The sequence below is a fragment of the Tachysurus vachellii genome, chromosome 5, assembly GCF_030014155.1.
Source record: "Tachysurus vachellii isolate PV-2020 chromosome 5, HZAU_Pvac_v1, whole genome shotgun sequence".
Taxonomy (NCBI): Eukaryota; Metazoa; Chordata; class Actinopteri; order Siluriformes; family Bagridae; genus Tachysurus; species Tachysurus vachellii.
Window position 1 is genome coordinate 20,598,458 of NC_083464.1, and position 17,420 is coordinate 20,615,877.

At 39.9% G+C, this 17,420-nt stretch overlaps 1 protein-coding gene across 1 annotated transcript; it reads left to right on the top strand.

Annotated features, from left to right (window-relative positions):
* Nucleotides 1-248: 248 nt before the first annotated feature.
* On the top strand, nt 249-17,352 carry iqgap3 (IQ motif containing GTPase activating protein 3). Its single transcript, XM_060870336.1, has 39 exons — nt 249-363; nt 504-632; nt 1,149-1,236; nt 1,871-2,027; nt 2,235-2,312; nt 2,421-2,497; nt 2,599-2,666; nt 2,766-2,879; nt 3,022-3,200; nt 3,299-3,380; nt 3,469-3,632; nt 3,725-3,812; nt 3,890-4,053; nt 4,340-4,500; nt 4,882-4,997; nt 5,119-5,282; nt 5,395-5,485; nt 5,670-5,837; nt 6,187-6,329; nt 7,314-7,484; nt 7,611-7,694; nt 7,780-7,851; nt 7,933-8,002; nt 8,245-8,453; nt 8,653-8,805; nt 9,478-9,641; nt 9,759-9,983; nt 10,116-10,256; nt 10,985-11,069; nt 11,167-11,399; nt 11,494-11,626; nt 11,743-11,845; nt 12,154-12,301; nt 13,772-13,859; nt 13,955-14,167; nt 14,861-15,021; nt 15,320-15,448; nt 15,762-15,870; nt 16,036-17,352. Exons 2-39 carry the CDS (start codon nt 599-601, stop codon nt 16,147-16,149), a joined length of 4,941 nt encoding a protein of 1,646 aa, XP_060726319.1. The 5' UTR covers nt 249-363; nt 504-598; the 3' UTR covers nt 16,150-17,352.
* Nucleotides 17,353-17,420: the final 68 nt, after the last annotated feature.

Below are 17,420 nucleotides of genomic sequence, written 5' to 3' on the forward strand. Positions count from 1 at the left end.
CACGAGATGTTGGACTCTGTTGCCATGGTGATACAATTTCCAGATTGTCTTTTATCCCGTGAAATAAACACCAAGCGCACAAGAGGTTTGTTTGTTTGATATGGATAAATTTGTTTATTTGTTTATTTATTTTCAAAATTCACTCTAGTCAATTCGGAAAAAAGAATATGAAATAAACGTAAACATTACACTTGTACTAAGTGCCACAGGGAGGACACTAATGACCATCATGCATTGCGCGCGTCAGGCTTGCCAATGGGATTGCGGCGGGATATTCAAACTGCCCGGAGAGTAAAAACAGTTCAACTGTGACTTCAACGTCCTCCAAACAACAAGCGGTTTGTTTTATACTCCAGGCAACAAGTTAGTACTTTAACACCAACTGGAATCGACTATTTGGCTTTCTTTTTAAAGTTGTAGCAGGCTAAGCTACATTATTGTGGGGTTTTGTTTTAACAGCGTTTCAGTTGGTATTATTATTTATTTATTTATTTATTTTTCAGATTCGGTTATAAACTGTATTAGAACTGGAACTGGGTCGCTGAAAACTCTCAAAAAATAGTGAAACCTGCTCTGTAAATATCCAAGGAGACATAAAATGGGAGAATCCGGTGGTCAAATCCGGTCAGGATGTAAGTAAACACCTAATGTTTCACAGCTACGGAAGTGTTTACAGTTATTAATAGCGCTTTAGATTATTATAGATGATGATTATTACAGTTATTGTGTTTATAACTTCACATAATTACATTTATTCACGATAGTACAAGTTATTTAGTGTAATCAGTGTTATCTAAACACCAACCGATGGAGTGAGGGTTATAGGTTCAGGTTTATTGTAGTTGTAGGGGTGTGTGGTAGCCTAGTGGTTAAGGTGTTGGGATACCAATCAGAAGGTTGTGAGTTTGAATCCCAGGTCCATTAAGTTGCCATGTTGGGCCCCTGAGCAAAGCCCTTACCCCTGGATTTTGCTCAGTTGTATAAAAATGAGATAATGTAAGTCGCTCTGGATAAGGGTGTCTGCTAAATGATGAAAATGTAAATTAACATGCTGCATTAATTAACATCTACTGGTGTGAAAATACTTAGTCGCATGTCTAAGTATCAGTTTCAGGATTAACGCTTTCTTTTCGGAACTTATTTTAAAGATGAACGGTTAACAGCAGAAGAAATGGATGAACAACGCATTCAGAATGTGGCTTATCAGTACCTGTGCCGCTTAGAGGAGGCAAAGAGGCAAGACACTTCACTTTACTCAGTACCTACTCCAACACCTTGAAAGAAAACTCCACCCTGGAGCACATTAAACACGTTTATATTGAAATAAATCTGATGTGTTGAGGGTTACTTGAGTTAATTTGTTGGCTGTTTTGTTTTTTCTTTGATCGCATGGTGTGCTGCACTGGCGTTACAAGAAGACATTATTGCCATTTAATAGAGGAACCTGTTTTATCAACCTCAATTGTTGTTAGCTCCTTTAACAAGAACTTTTCCCTCTTTCACTATTACCAGTGATGTTTAATGTCATATTTAATGATTAAAGGCATCATAGAAGTGATGAAGACAGCAAATGCTGGACTTGTATTTCCAGAATGCAGTTTATCTGTTCAGTGTTGTAGTGATGAGTTACACCGGACACTCGGCTTGGCTGTTTAGTGAACTACAAGATGACCATGTTGTTGACCGTGATATTAGCATGCAAGTTTTTAGAAGCTGATCTGTCAGAGACAAGTGTGCAGACTGTAAAGAGTGCACAACTGTAAAGATTAAAATGCAAGTGACTCAGGGTGAATTTTTCCTTTAATGTAGATGGACTTGAAAATTAAATATTGTGGGTTATTTATCTATTTATTTAAAATCTTGCTCTCAGGTGGATGGAGGCATGCCTAAAGGAGGAGCTTCCACCACCCACTGAGCTGGAAGAGGCACTGAGGAATGGAGTTCTCTTAGCTAAACTTGGCCATTGTTTTGCTCCGAAAATTGTTCCTCTGAAGAAGATCTATGACCTCAACCAGGAACGTTACAAGGTCTGTTTGATGTGGAAGACATGAGAACCTAAAAGATGCAAACGTCATTGTTGTATAGACAGACATTGGTACAGAACTAGGGATTGAAACTGTCACTGTGCTATAATTATCCGCCACATAAATTGTTTGCTGCAACAGGTGCCATTAATTGTCAAACTGTAAGGTGTGTTTTCTAAATGAGCCACTCAATTTGTTGGTGTGCTACAGGTGGTAGGTTTGCAGTTTCGCCATACCGATAACATCAACCATTGGAGGAATGCCTTAATAGAGATTGGCCTGCCAACGGTAAATTAAACCAACATAGAATATTTCCCCTAAACATTCATGTTTTTCCAAATATTGACCACCCACAAGCATCACTATAACACTTGTATTTCTTACTTCTCCTGTCAGATTTTTTACCCTGAGACCACTGACATCTATGATAAGAAGAATATGCCACGTACTGTCTATTGTATCCATGCTCTCAGGTCTGCACCAGTGATGTATTTATAGAACTAGTACTTTATAGTGTAATTCTACCAGAAATGTCATCTTAATGTCTGTTTAATTGTTTGTAATTTTCTTGTAGCCTGTATCTTTTTCGTCAAGGTTTGGCTCCTCAAATCCATGACCTGTGTGGCAAAGTCAAGTTCACGGGTAAAAACATATATTTTTTTTTCCAGCCAGATTACTTTTTAGTTTTCCTGATTGCTTACTTTGAATATTGATCTGTCATTTTTCCATTCCTTTTCTTAGATGAGGAGATCAATAACATGAAGCTGGAACTGGATAAATACGGTATCCAGATGCCTGCTTTCAGCAAGATTGGGGGAATTCTTGCTAATGAGCTGTCGGTGGATGAGGCTGCTGGTAAGAACTGTCACGTCTAGGATTATCTGTAATATGATTGCAGAGGTTCAGCCTGTTGTCAGTGTTGATACTAATAAACCTTTCAAAATATTGAAATCTGGGGTATGAAAATCTTTGCTTCCTTTCCTGGTCATTTGTGCAGTGCATGCAGCTGTGATAGCCATTAATGAGGCTGTGGAGCGGGGTTGTGTGGAGGACACTGCACAATCACTGCGCAATCCCAACGCAATGCTCACTAACCTGCAAGAGCAGCTCATGGTTGTCTACCAGGAGATGCTGCGCCAGGCTCGTGCTCACAAAGCGGTCAAGGCTTCTGCTAAAGTAAGGGAAACTGCTAAAGTCTTGTGTTTGATCCGGTCATCTAACATAAATATAATATGTCTGAAACCGAATGCAATTACGATGAATTATGTTTTTAGGCAAATGGCTCCATGGAGAAGGACATATATGAAGAGTACCTGACACAAAGTGAGATTCAAGACAACATCACTAAAGTTAATGGTGAGTCTGTGCTCTAGTACTGTGCCTACGGGAATGGTTGAACCTGTATCTGTAATATGATCAATCTATGGTGTGTTTGGGTGTGTAGTGCGTGCTGCTGTAGAGCGAGTGGATGAGGCTATAGACTGTGGCGATGCCCTGGCTCTACTCTCAGCCCTGCAGAACCAGAGCCTTGGCCTCAGGGGGCTCCTTAGAGACAATTCTGATTGGTATCTGGAACAGCTCACATCAGACCGGGAACAGAAAGCCCTGGTGGGAACTTGTATCACACTGCATTGCATCTTCTTTATCATTGTATGCAGAGATTAAGGTGTGAGTCACTATGTGTCTGTGATTTCCTCTAGGATCTGGGGTGTGTGGACCCTCTAGAGAGAGATGAGCTGCAGGAAGGTATCAGCGTGGCCAACGAGGAAGCTCAGCGCTCAGGAACCAGTCAGTTCATGCCTCACTTTATGACATAAAAAGGAAATTAAAGTGATACTCATGAGTCTGACTGTGTGTTTGTGTAGTGCTGCAGGCAATATCCAAAATCAACGAGGCTTTGAGGTGTGGTGAGCCACGTCAGACAGTTCGTGCCCTGATGAACCCTGATGCCCACCTGCCTGACGTTTACCCTTTCGCTGCTGAGCTTTACCAGAGAGAACTCGCTCCTCTGCAGCAGCAGTGCCCTCAGGTGGCTAACACAGCTCCACATTTACCACAACTTGTAAATAGATTCAGTTCCCCTTCCTCTAGGGTCATTAAAGCATAGTAAGCTGTAGAGGATTGATTTATATATCACTGTCAAATTTTCCATTTACTAATGTAGGATTTTGCATATTAGACACTTCTGTGATCCATGTCTCTGTCTCATCTCAATAATGAATTTCTACTTAAAAAAAAACTTCATCCAAAGCTCAAAAATCATTAGTCTGTGTGGCCGTAAGCAGACCTCATTTTTTTTGTGTGTGATTGTACAGGGTGACCTTCAGCAAGAGGAGCTGTTTGTGGCTGTAGAAATGCTGTCTGCAGTGGCATTGATCAACCAGACACTGGAGGCTAAAGACATGGGTGCATTCTATGCCACTCTGGTCAGCCCTGCAGCTGGCCTTGCAGACATAGATGACAGCTTAATGCAAAGGTGTGACACACTACAGAGGATTGTATCCCCAGTGGCCATTTAAACTCGTATCACCTTTTTTCCCCCCATGTATCAGTTTTAACTACTCAGCAGCTAAGAGACCTAACCTGCTCATTTAAGACCACTCATATTACACTTTGCCTATGCATCTGCCGGTAAAGATCATATTGATTAAGGAGCCAGATTAACACACACATCTAAAATAAAAAAGCGAATTTTTTTTTTATGAAGGTTTTTACTTTACAACCTTGCCTTGGTATCTGCCTGCAAATATCATTTTGTAATTTTTAGTAAGGACCAAGTTTAACAAATAACAATATATACACACAATTATGCATACAAATATTTGTGGACATTATATTTAGTTAAAATTTTGCTTAGGTATTTTGAGGAGCTTTCTGAACTGAAGAGGAAGGCAGGCAGAGTTCTTCTGACCTGGAATGAGTTGCAAAGTGGCGTGAACAGTGTTAACATGACTGCTCAGGAGGAGCATGATCGTAAGTACATGTTCCTACCTTTCCAACCTACAGTATGAGAACTTTTCTCAGTTTTCTAGAGCCTGTGATTTTTGTAATGATAGAACCCACATGTATCTTTCCTGTCATCTTTTAATTATAGAGATCTTAACTATTGGACTGATCAACCAGGCCCTCAGTCATGGTGACCCTCAGAAAACTCTGGCTGCATTGCTGCTGCTCTCTAGTGGCTTGAAAGATGTAGTTCCACAGAACGGCAAGCGCTACCATGATGCACTTACCCGACTCAAGAAACACAAGGCAGAGGTGTTGTATACAGCAATATGGAGAAAAAACTGTAGCGATGTTGATGGAATTAGCCTAATTAGATTTTGTTTTCATTTCTTGACTATCTTTTGTGTCTTTATTCATGATGCAGATGAGTCGAGACCCTGGAGCAGAGCTGTGGTTAGCTGATATTCAGGAGGGAGTGAGTCAGGCAAACCAGGACACTCAGAAAGCTCTGAAGAGTGAGTGTATGCAGTGAAACATTACTTTCAGACATTTTCAACTCCGCTTGAATACTCAGGGCTGATCAAGGTGTGAATGTGTGAGCATGCCTGAAGGTCATGCATTTACAAGAAAACAGACTTCTCTTTTTCTGGTTTTTTGAACGTATCTCATAAGTTTTTATGTATGACTTTTTGCTGTCAGTGTCTCTGGGCCTGGCTGCTGTTAATCAGGCAGTGAAGGAAGGTAAAGCCTCTCAGACCCTGCGAGTGATGCGATTGCCAGAAGTGGCTCTGAGGAGTGTCGTAGCGGAGTGTGCAGCTGCGTACCAGACCGAGCTGTCAGCCTTGCTTCGTGCCAAATACATGGAAGGTCAGTGTAATAGTCTCATCGTAGACTGTTACTGTACTGTACTTTCACAGTGTTTCTGACCAGTCTTCAGAATACAGTGTATAACTGCCTATTTTTCACTTCATTTCAATAAAATGTAAAGGTTTTTTTTTTTTTTTTTTTTTAATTGTACAGTAATTGTAACAATGGATGTTGTCACAAAGCAGCTTTACATAACTTTACAGAAATGTATAAATTCAGGATATAATTTTAATTCAACAAATTTCAGTTTGAAATGATCAAGCCAGAGACAACAGTGGCAACGAAAACCACCCTGTGATGATGATAGGGGAAAAACACCATCTCATCTTGTGTTTCTCACTCTTATCAGGTGATAATAAAAGCCCATGGATCAGAACAAAGACTCTAGATGGCAGCTCTTACTATTTCCACCTGCAAAAGCTGGAGGGTGGCTGGGAGAGGCCTCATGGATTTGTCCAGAATAGTATCTTCCTCACTCATGAAGAAATCCAGGTACCATAAGAAATCCAGATTTCTGTAACCACAAATAACAGAGATGCCTTCAACAGCCTAAATCTTTAAGCAGTATTCATGTGCCATTACTAGAGTTTATTTATCTTATGTTCTATTAAAAGTTCTCTTTGTTTTCTTTGGAGAATCATTGCTTAAAAGCTTTAGAATTGGAATGTACTTGAATATCAATGAGTCAATATTTGTATACCTTTCACACAAAACGAATATTTGCAGCATCTCTGATATGCATTTGTGTAGTATATACGGCATAGGTTGAAAACAGTGAGGTTTTTTTATGAGAATAATATGAGGTTTGTACCTTTTTCCTGGACATTTACAAAGTCAAGTCCTAATGTTACCCAGGATTAATGTTTTATAAAGAGTATCCTTTAACTTTTTCTCCTGCATGATAAATTTTTAAAGCATCCTCAGCAAATGTCCCGAATCTCAAGTGGAGTCTTATTTACTGTATGTGCTTTAGTGCACAGGGTCCTTAATGTTACTGAACCTATGTATACTATACTATGATTGTTTAGGAAAGTGATATGAATTAGAAAAATACTTAATTTATTTAAATCTACATTTATGACATTTGGGGGACCTCCTTATCCAGAGTGACGTACAGTATAAAAATTCATTATTCTATCAATGAATACATGGTTCACTGGGTTACAGACTTGGGACACCATCAGCCTAAAACTCTGTTCAGGGTTTTTTTTTAATAAATTATACACGTACAACAAAAAGGGAAAAAAGAAATTTTGATTCAAAACTTTTTTCTTCAAACGCATTTTTTAAGTCAAGGAACCAGGGGTATTTAAGCACTGAAATCAAAATATTTGTCAACTAGAAGCAGAATGTTGGAATTTAAGGACATGGATATTCAAATATTTATTTATTATGAAAGCTGAAGGAGCATTCATACAGCAAATCATATTCTGACAGCTGTTACTTAAATAACCTGCTTGCTGACTCCCCTTGCAGGCAGCATGCAGCAGTGTAACTGTAGCACACAGTCGGGAGGTGCAATGGAAGGCCAGTGAACTGATGGTGGTGCAGCTGCAGGCCTGTGCACGAGGCTTCCTCCTTCGTCAGAAGCTTTTTGAGCGCTTACACTTCCTTAACACTCAACTACCTGCCATTATTACCATTCAAGTATGAAATGATCAAATGCTACCACTAAATTTACTGACAGCTGCTAAGAAAGATGGCTCAAGCTTTATTTTAGGACAAAATTTTGCATCACTGGCTAAAGTGATTGTGTTTGTGCTGGTTTGTTAGTCACACTGGCGGAGGTGTCTGCAGCAGAGGGCCTATAGGAAGCGACTGGAGTACCTTTATCGGAACTGGAGAGCAGTGGTGAAAGTAAGAGCATATCATGTATACCTTTGGAAATCATTGAGAAGTCCAATTTTTTCCTACACTTTCTTATCTGGCTGTGATTTTACAGATCCAGGCATGGGTGAAGATGTGGATCGCTCAGAGGAGGTATCGGGCTCGTCTACGCCACTTCAGGAGACACGTGAGTGGATCATCTTAACTGCAAATTACAGTTGAACAATTGGGGGATTAGATGTAAATGTATGAAGTTTGTATCTTTTAGGTTGGTGCCATCATAAAGATTCAGGCTTTCTTCAGAGCCAATAAGGCACGTGAAGAGTACAGGATGCTAGGTAGGATTTTTTTTTTTCTTTTTTGTGATAAACAAATCTGTCATGCATTTTAATTATGCTTTATTAATTGTATGTTAATCTTTATATCTGAACTGTTTTAACTATTAAAGAGGCATTTGCTGAGATGCTTTTTGACATCAGATCAGGTTGCTTGTGCCAAAATTGTGTTAAAATTCTCTCAGAAGATTTCTTTCTTCATGTTCTTACGTTTTCTCTGTCTGTCTCTATCTGTGTGCACACAGTGCACTCCAGCACTCCCCCTCTGTCTGTTGTACGCAAGTTTGCACACCTGTTGGAACTAGAGGATAATGATATCCGCCAGGAGGGGGAGCTGCTGCGTCTCCGGGAAGAGGTGGTGCGCACCATCCGTTCCAACAGACAACTAGAGGCAGACCTGGACCTTATGGACCTGAAGATCGGCTTGCTGGTCCGCAATCGGGTCACACTCCAGGTCAGAAACCACACACGAAGAGAGCTGTTCAGCCTTCTTAGACTGTGGACATCTTATCCATCCCACATGAATTGAATTAGCTAATTGCTTTCAGAGAAATGTCACTGCTTCAGTTGTTTATTCTTGGCGCCAGGATGTCTGTTCATGAAAACTACTCCATGTGTGACTCTGTCCTGTTTGGTCTGGTCCTGGGGTACAGGAGGTGGTGTCACACCATAAGAAACTCACCAAGAAGAACAAAGAAGAGCTGTCTGATATGATGGCCCTGGACAAACAGAAAGGTCTTAAGTCTCTGAGCAAAGACAAAAGGGAGAAGTTGGAGGCTTATCAGCACTTGTTCTACCTGTTGCAGGTACACCCATTTCCTAGCTGTGTATGGACATTAACCTAGCTCCCACAAGCTACACACCATCTGTAGTGTCTGGATCACTGACTGTGTCTGAAATAGAAAACCTGTTGACTCAACTGAAACTGAAGAACATTAAATATTTATGTAATATTAAATAATATTTATATTCAAGTATATAACAAATTTAAAACTACAGCTGTTAGTCTCCAACAGTACAGGTGTTGGTTTGAAGCAACAGGGGAATGTTTTAATATAGTTTTATGTAAATATTTGTTTTACCTGTAAATTATACTTGAAATCATTAATTTAATAAAAAGTACAAATAGGATTTCTAATATTGAATACCTTTTGGTTTTGAAATGCATTAAAGTGTTTTGCACAAATGCGTCACATTGACTGGCTGCTTCAACATCTTCCATTATATGGGATGTATATGTAAACTTGTTTTTATCTATTCTTTTCACAATAGTATTGCTCTAATTACTTTCAATGAATATGGGGGATTAGCATGAGTGAACTTTGCAGCAGATGGAAATGTCTTTGGAAAAAATGCTGGAGAATAACAAGAGTTAGTTGTAGTGCAATGTTGTCCATGTGGAGCTTGTCTCTAGTACTACTTGTGTTTAGTTAGTGTATAAATGATACTGATACTGTCGTGTCTGTCTGCATCTACAGACCCAGCCATCATACCTGGCCCAACTCATATTCCTGATGCCACAGAATAAGAGCACACGTTTCATGGAGACAGTCATCTTCACTCTCTTTAACTATGGCTCAGACTGTAGAGAGGCGTACCTGCTGTTGCAGCTCTTTACAGCTGCCCTCCGCCACGAGATCAAGTATAGTTTCCCTTTTTCAGTGTCCTCTAGCATGAATACCAGGAAATGCTGTACTGGTTTAAAAGTTATATTGTGTTTATTTATATGTATCATTTTATGTATTTGTCTGTGAGAAAGACTGAAGGTGGACCAGCCTCAGGAGGTGGTGACAGGGAACCCAACAGTCATAAAGATGCTGGTGAGTTTCTATCGTCACGCTCGTGGCCAGAATGCGTTGAGGGAGATTTTGGGGCCAGTGGTACGTGAGGTTTTGCAGGACCGAACACTCAGCATTCGTATAGATCCTGTGGAGATATACAAGAGCTGGATCAACCAGACTGAGAGCCAGACCGGCCACAAGAGGTCAGTGCTACGTCTGGTCTATGATCACGTTCTGTCTATTGTGTACAATATTCACTTGCGTTATGTTCTTGTACAATTTCAGTTTTATTATTTTGTGTGTTCATGCTATATTTTTGGTGTTTTTTTTCACAGCTCACTGCCATACGAGGTGAGTGCAGAACAGGCCCTCAGTCACCCAGAGGTGCAGCAACGTTTAAACATTGCAATCAGTAACCTGAAGACGCTGACTGACCGTGTGCTTCATGCCATCACCAGCAACCTGCACAAACTGCCGTATGTGTCGTGTGTTTTTAAGATCTTTTCAGATCATTTCAGATGACTGCTCCTTTTACTCTTTTGCATAAACTTTTAGAACATCTAACCATATTGAAATATGCCCCAAAAAAACAGTGAAAGAAAAGTGTATTTTTTAGGTCCAACACTTGATTATTGGACTAGTGGATTGGAGGTCAAAGTTATATTGCATGTAATATACACTGCATGTTTAGTTTATTGACTCTTCAAATTTTAATGATTTGCAAATTCCCATTTACTAGCTAGTTCCCCCCTGTTACACTACAGCTATTGACTAGGGAGGGTAGTTTAGAAGTTGGAAAGCACAAGCTGCCCTGTTACACTTACATGAAATCATACACACCTACATTGGTTAGTTAATTTTGCTGTGATTGACAGGAGACATGATTTGCCACCCTGGATCTCTCCAGCCTCAGATGGCAGAACCACTGTTAGCACTTGAACTCACAATCTCCTGATGATGACATAACCACATTTTATATTTACACCACTAAGGAGCTGTCACAGTCTTGGAGGTTATTTACCACATAAACTATTTAGGGGTATTTTCTAGCATGTTCCTGTAGTTCTTGGACACAGATCTACCATAGAACATGTTCTGGGCACATCCTGATAAATTATTCCTGTTTGAAAAATAATAATAATAAGTAAATTTCTCCAATGTAGACTTTCTCACATGTCATTTTGTGCATTTGCGTGTGTTTTAGGTATGGGTTGCGCTACACTGCTAAAGTTCTGCGAGACACTCTGCATGAGAAGTTTCCTCAAGCCAGTGAGGAGGAGTTGTACAAGGTTAGTAGAAGTTGTCAGTAGAAGTTGGTTCTTCTTTCTCACTGTGTTGTTTGTATAGTAGATCTCTGTATAGCTGTGTAATTATCAGTGTTGTTAGATTGTAGGTAACCTGGTGTACTACCGCTACATGAACCCTGCTGTGGTGGCTCCTGATGGATTTGATGTGGTAGAGTTTGGAGTTGGTTCAGTTCTTCTGCCTGATCAGCGACGAACCCTAGGTTCTATCGCCCGAATCCTGCAACACAGTGCTGCACACAAGCCCTTCTATGGGGACTCTGCACATCTGCGTGCCCTGAATGACTACATCACTCACATGCATGGCAAATTTAGGTGAGTTCAACAGTCACTTATTAAATATCGTCACTGGAAGAAGGTTTGGAGTTTTGAGACTGTTGACTGGAACCGGCCCCTGCTTGACTTACAGGAAGTTCCTGAAAATGGTGTGTGACGTTCCCGAGCCTGAGGATCGTTTTAACATTGATGAATATTCTGAAATGGTCATCCTCAACAAACCTGTTATCTACATCTCCATTGGCGAGCTCATAAACACACACAAGGTACGGCTGTACAGTACATGTTTTTTATTCTCATGTTTTTTTGTATGTTCGTTTATTAAATACAAAGGTCACTCTGTTGCAAGTTCTAAAGTGTTTGTGTCTTGCTCTGTGTTCAGCTGCTCCTGGAGCATCAGGATGCACTGTGTCCTGATCAGAATGATGCTCTCTTCCTGCTGCTGAGGGACCTCGGCAAAGTGCCTTCTGTTCAAGCCCTTGTTGGTTAGTCTGCAGACCTGCGTACTCTGAATAACTACACCACACATGCTAGACAAATAATCTCCCTCCCTGAAATCTCACTGTCTTCTCAAAATAGAGTGACCTTACTTCAAACATCTTTAAACAAACTACAGCCTTCTTTAACGTGTGTTTTGGTTTTTTGTTTATTACTTGGATAGAACTGATTATTTCTCTGGAGCAGAGGCAGTAATGAATAGTGCATAGAAGACATTCAGTGTCTGTGAATGATTTAGTTACTTGCTCCTCTAACAAACCTTTTAAACTTGTCTATTTGTAATGGTCACTCACAGGAGAGGGGGTTATTAACTCTGCAGACCAAAATTTGGAGCAGACTTTGGCTCAATACAATAAGATGGAGGTATCACTCACCCTCACCACCAAGTTTGACATCTTTAAAAGCTCTGATGAGAAACCTGATGCTCGAGGCATTCTGCTCAGGTGAGACAGCATGTGTTGTTCTAAACATAATCCCGTACACTATATGGCCAAAAGTTTGTGGACACCTATATGTTGGCCTTCCCGGAACAGTTATCGTCGGAAGCACAGCATTGTCACTGCATGCTGAAGCTTTACAATTTCCCTTCACTGAAACTAAGGCTCAAACCTGCTCCAACTGTTCACAAATTGAACTCCACTGAGACATGGTCCGCTAAGGTTGGAGTGGAAGAACCTCAAGAGTTTGGATTTCAACCCTACTGAACACCTTAGAGATTAACTGGAACACCGACAACACCCTAGGCCTCCTCACCTGACATCTGGCCCTGACATCACTAATGCTCTTGTGGGCAAATGCTCATACCCACACTCCAAAATCCAGAGGAGTGGAGGTTCTTATAACAGGAACAGGTGCATATGGGATAGAATGTTTATAAAGTACATACAGTATGGGTGTGATGGTCAGCTGTCCACATACTTTTGGCTATATAGTGCGTGTGTGTGTGTGTGTGTGTGTGTGTTCTGTTGTTTTGAGTCAGACATTGTACTGACCTGTTTATGCAGAAACCACGTTTTAGTTCAATCACTTTTGACTTAAAAAAAAAAAAGAGTTTATGATTCTTAAAGCAGCAGGATGTAAGATTTTACCATTTCTGGTAGTAAAATGTGAGCTACCTGCAGAAGAATATTCTCTAATATCACAATCTCAGGGAAGTTTCCCATGCCACTGTTGCCTTTGGCTTGTTCATTTGGGATCTAAAGAATAAATCCCTGTTTAGATTGCAAATTGAATTGAATTCTTTCTATGCATTAAATAATTACTACATAACAATAGCACATGGGTGTCCTTAACATACTAATTACTCACCTGAAATATCCAAGTGTGTCGAGTAAATGCATGGAAACCAGACCAAGAGTAGACTTGCTCTAGTCCTATGTAGCTGAGTATAAAATATTTAAAAGAAAGGAGAGAAAAAATAACTCCAGTGGGCCATTAGGTGCTGTCTGAGTCACTAAATCGACTGACTATTGCTTTAAAAATTTGTAACTGTCTTTTGATCGACTCTAATTTGCCTCTCACCAATTTTCAGAAGAAATAAATGTCTTCTCCATCAGTTAGGAAGTCCTTAATCTCCATCAAGATTAATCCATTTTTCTTACAGTATAGAGTTAGGCTTTCATTCTGTCATGCTCTCACTCTCTAATCTGATTCTCTGTGGACCTTGTCAATCAATGTAACCCCCACAAAGGTTTAACCGGACGATCTTATATTCTGTATCTTTAAGTGAACCTAATTTATTTGCACAATGTGTACCACAAATTTACTTCAGTGCAAATCAGGACACAGCTTTTTGATATTCCTAGAACACTGATGCTTTTCTTCTTTCCAGCCACATAAAAAAATCTAAATGTTTAAACAACTTGATTGTAATTACCGCTTTTGAAAATATTTGTATTTTGCCTGTTTTCCAGCACTAAGCAGCTGATAATTGATGTGATAAGAGCTCAGCCTGGAGATACATTGAGTGAGGTTCTCCAATCCTCTGTGTCTCAGGATCAGGTATAAGTGCACATACATCAACATTCTCCTAAACCTTGGATAGTCTTTCTTTCGGGTACACAGACGACGAAACACTATACATTGATTGTGTTTAGGAGGTGCAGCATGGCTGGATTATGCACCGCAGGGCACAGCGAGATGCCCGCACCCCGGAGAAGATGAAGAGGAATCAGTCTCTAATTGCTGACAGCAACCTAACACTGGAGGAAAAGAAGCGGAAGATCCAGCGCAGCCTGAGGAGGCTGGAGGCTCTTGGAGTACTTACCCCACCAGAATCAGAGACTCAGATACTTCAGCTCATTGCCAAGGTACAACACAGGTGCACATGTTCACAGTCTATAATGAAGCATATTAGCCATATTAATGTGTAATCTAACTCTAAACATTGTCTCATCATCTAGTTGTTTATCAAGATTTTTACATAATAAAAAATAAAAGCATGTAAATGGTTTTTAGTTAAACTAGAGTATTCCTTTAGCTTTAGCATGTGTGCAATATGAATTGAACCCTGGTGTGTTTTCTTTCTGTGCAGTTTGTTTGGTTAGTTGTGAACACAGCACAATTTGATTGTAGTAAGAAAGCAATTTTACCCTGAATTCAATCCAACTGCAAAAAGGGAACCAATTTTTTCTGTAGATGTTCGCTGCTAAAAGGAACTCTAAGATGCAGATCGTGCCATTGAACAGAGCAGTAGTGCTGTAGAAATAAACAGAAACACTGGATGCATGGCGGTGTTAACTGATTTAAATGATGTAAAATAGCTTTTTTTTTTTAATTAATACAATCTTAAAAATTTGTGATACTCGAGAAATAAAACATGCGCTAGGTTTTTTAATTGTTTAAAACACACAAAAAAAACACAAACAAGAATTGTGTTTAGTACTAGATAGCTTGTGGATTGCTCTTAGATACAATAGCACTAGATATTTCCTTAATCCTCACAGGTATAGAAGTGTATTTGTGCCTTTTTGTGGTAAGTGACCCTGCTGTCCCTGTTGTAGGATATCCGTCACCAGCGTCTGCACCGGCAAAGACGGCAAGCTGAGCTGGTGAAGCTCAAACACACACTGCACAGCCTACACTGCAAGAGCTCCTTCCACTCTGAACAGATTGACTACTACAGCCAGTACATCTCCACCTGTTTGCACAACCTCACCGCCAGGTAACACACACACTAAATATAAAAGCACTAAAACATGTAGAACATGGTGTGTGGTAGCCTAGTGGATAAGGTGTTGGGCTACCAAGCAGAAGGTTGTAAGTTTGATCCCTGGTCCACCAAGCTGCCACTGTTAGGCCCCTGAGCAAGGCCCTTAACCCTCAATTGCTCAGTTGTACAAAAAATGGGATAATGTAAGTCGCTCTGGATAAGGGCATCTGCTAAAATGCTGTAAATGTGTTTGTGTGGAGAAGAGCACTGTGCTGACTTTTTTTTTTTTTTTTTTATTCTGGCCCATCAGTCAGAAAAATGGAAAAAAGGCAGCAGACAGCAAAGGGAAGAAGTGCAAGCAACTGACGCTAACCTACACTGCTGCCCGGCTCCATGAGAAGGGAGTCCTCCTGGAGATAGAGGACCTGCCCATCACACAGTAGGATCATATGAAAAGCCCACCAAACACACACACATTTGTCTACTTTCTATTTTAAATCCTCTATGTCTGCAGATCCTGGCATTAAGCACAATGAATCTAGCTTATGTTACAATTGTACAAAAAAATCTCTGTCTGGATGAACAGAAACAGAAGGGAAAAGCCTGTTTTTGGAATGGAAATGTTTCTAAGAAAGCTGAAAATATCAGTGTTGTCTAAATCAAAGCAATACCAGTGAATGGGAGTGCTCTCTTAAGATTTATGAATATTTGTTTTGGGTCTGTTTCAAACCTGTGTGTTTGCATGTGTGCAGGTTCAAGAATGTGATCTTTGACATCATACCCAGTGAGGAGGGAGGCACCTTCCTGGTTAAAGCTCGGTTTTTAGGAGTGGACATGGAACGATTTCCCTTGAAATATCAGGTAATTACCCAAAAAATGCACAAATGCTGTTCATCTAAACACTTATCATCTGGATTGTATCAAAAACAGGCCAGTGCATTCTGAACATATAATACTATGTAAATCTTTTTGCAATTAGTGGGTGGTGGTTTCCATTGTATCAGGAATGTGTGTATGTGTGTGTAGGACTTGTTACAGCTCCAGTATGAAGGAGTTGCTGTGATGAAGATGTTTGACAAGGCCAAAGTCAATGTCAATCTTCTCATCTTCCTCCTTAACAAGAAATTCTTCAAGAAGTGATGTAGACTAATGATGACCAGGTCCTCCTTCCATACACACAAAACACTCCAAATCTCAGAGCTCAGCTTCGTATAATAAAACAGCACCAACTGGACATGTGCACTTTATTAGACATGTAAAAATAAGGGGAAAATAGGCAAGGAAAGCCTAGTGAGTTTTATATTCATGTCATATGATGACCGTATAATAACCAAATGTGCCAGTAGCGGCCAATATTACTTTCTGGTGGTTGGTGGGAATATATCCATGTAGTGTATAATAGATCCTCTTTGTTAAGCAGCACTTTGTCTCTTTACAACTATGCTGTACTTGTGTATTGATATCCCATTACTACTCAGCCATTTTATATTCCTGAAGGGAAGGTGGTAACACTTAAAGCTTCTTTGCCATATATTTTATAAAATACCAGGGTTGGCTTAGCTTCCACTTATGCGGACATTTCACTAACAATAACTTCACGATGATCTATCTTTAAATCTATAAATGTTTTTAGGAGTATTCTACTGTATCAAAAGGGAAATTTGTAATTTTTGTATTTATTCTTAATCTGTTTGTTTTTTTTTGTTATTTGTTCATTTTGACCACCCCATCGTCTTCGTTGTGTCTGCGATTTACTGCATTATTAATTGTGTGCACTTAAATAGAGCACTTGATCTCAGCATTACTCCAGCAGTATTGGGTTTTACCCACTACTTATGAAAAGCTGTACTCCAAAACCACACACACGCCAATCCATGGTGTACACAGACTAAGAGTTGTGTTCGGTTCTACTCCTACCAGCTTAGATGCTTAATGTATGAGGCGTGCATCGTTCTTCAATCCTTGTCATGAACTCGCCTGACGAAGCTCCAGTCTCACAGCTGGTCCGAACCTCTGCAGATCAAGTGTATGTTATTGCGGTCAGTGTTTTAAGCTTTTAGTAGTTCTAAAGTCCTGCAGTGTTCCCTTATGCCGGCATTTCTCCCCTTCGCTTGAACACGCTTCAACATCGTTGCAGGGTATCTGGTGTCAGAACGCTGCTTGTTTGTGCTCTGTATATATTTTCTGTCCACTTTATCATTTTCCTTTTTCTGTCTTCTAAAGTCCTTTTGTTTCTTTATTTGTGATCTGTAACTCAATCTTTACCTTCAAATATTTTACAAAACATTGTACTCTTTTTGCAAAGCTTTTTCTTTTCTTTTTTTAAATAAACTGTAAAATAAAGTTGTTTTCTCAGTCATTTTGGAGTGCAATTAATTAACGTTTAAGAAGTGGAAGATTATACAGTAGGG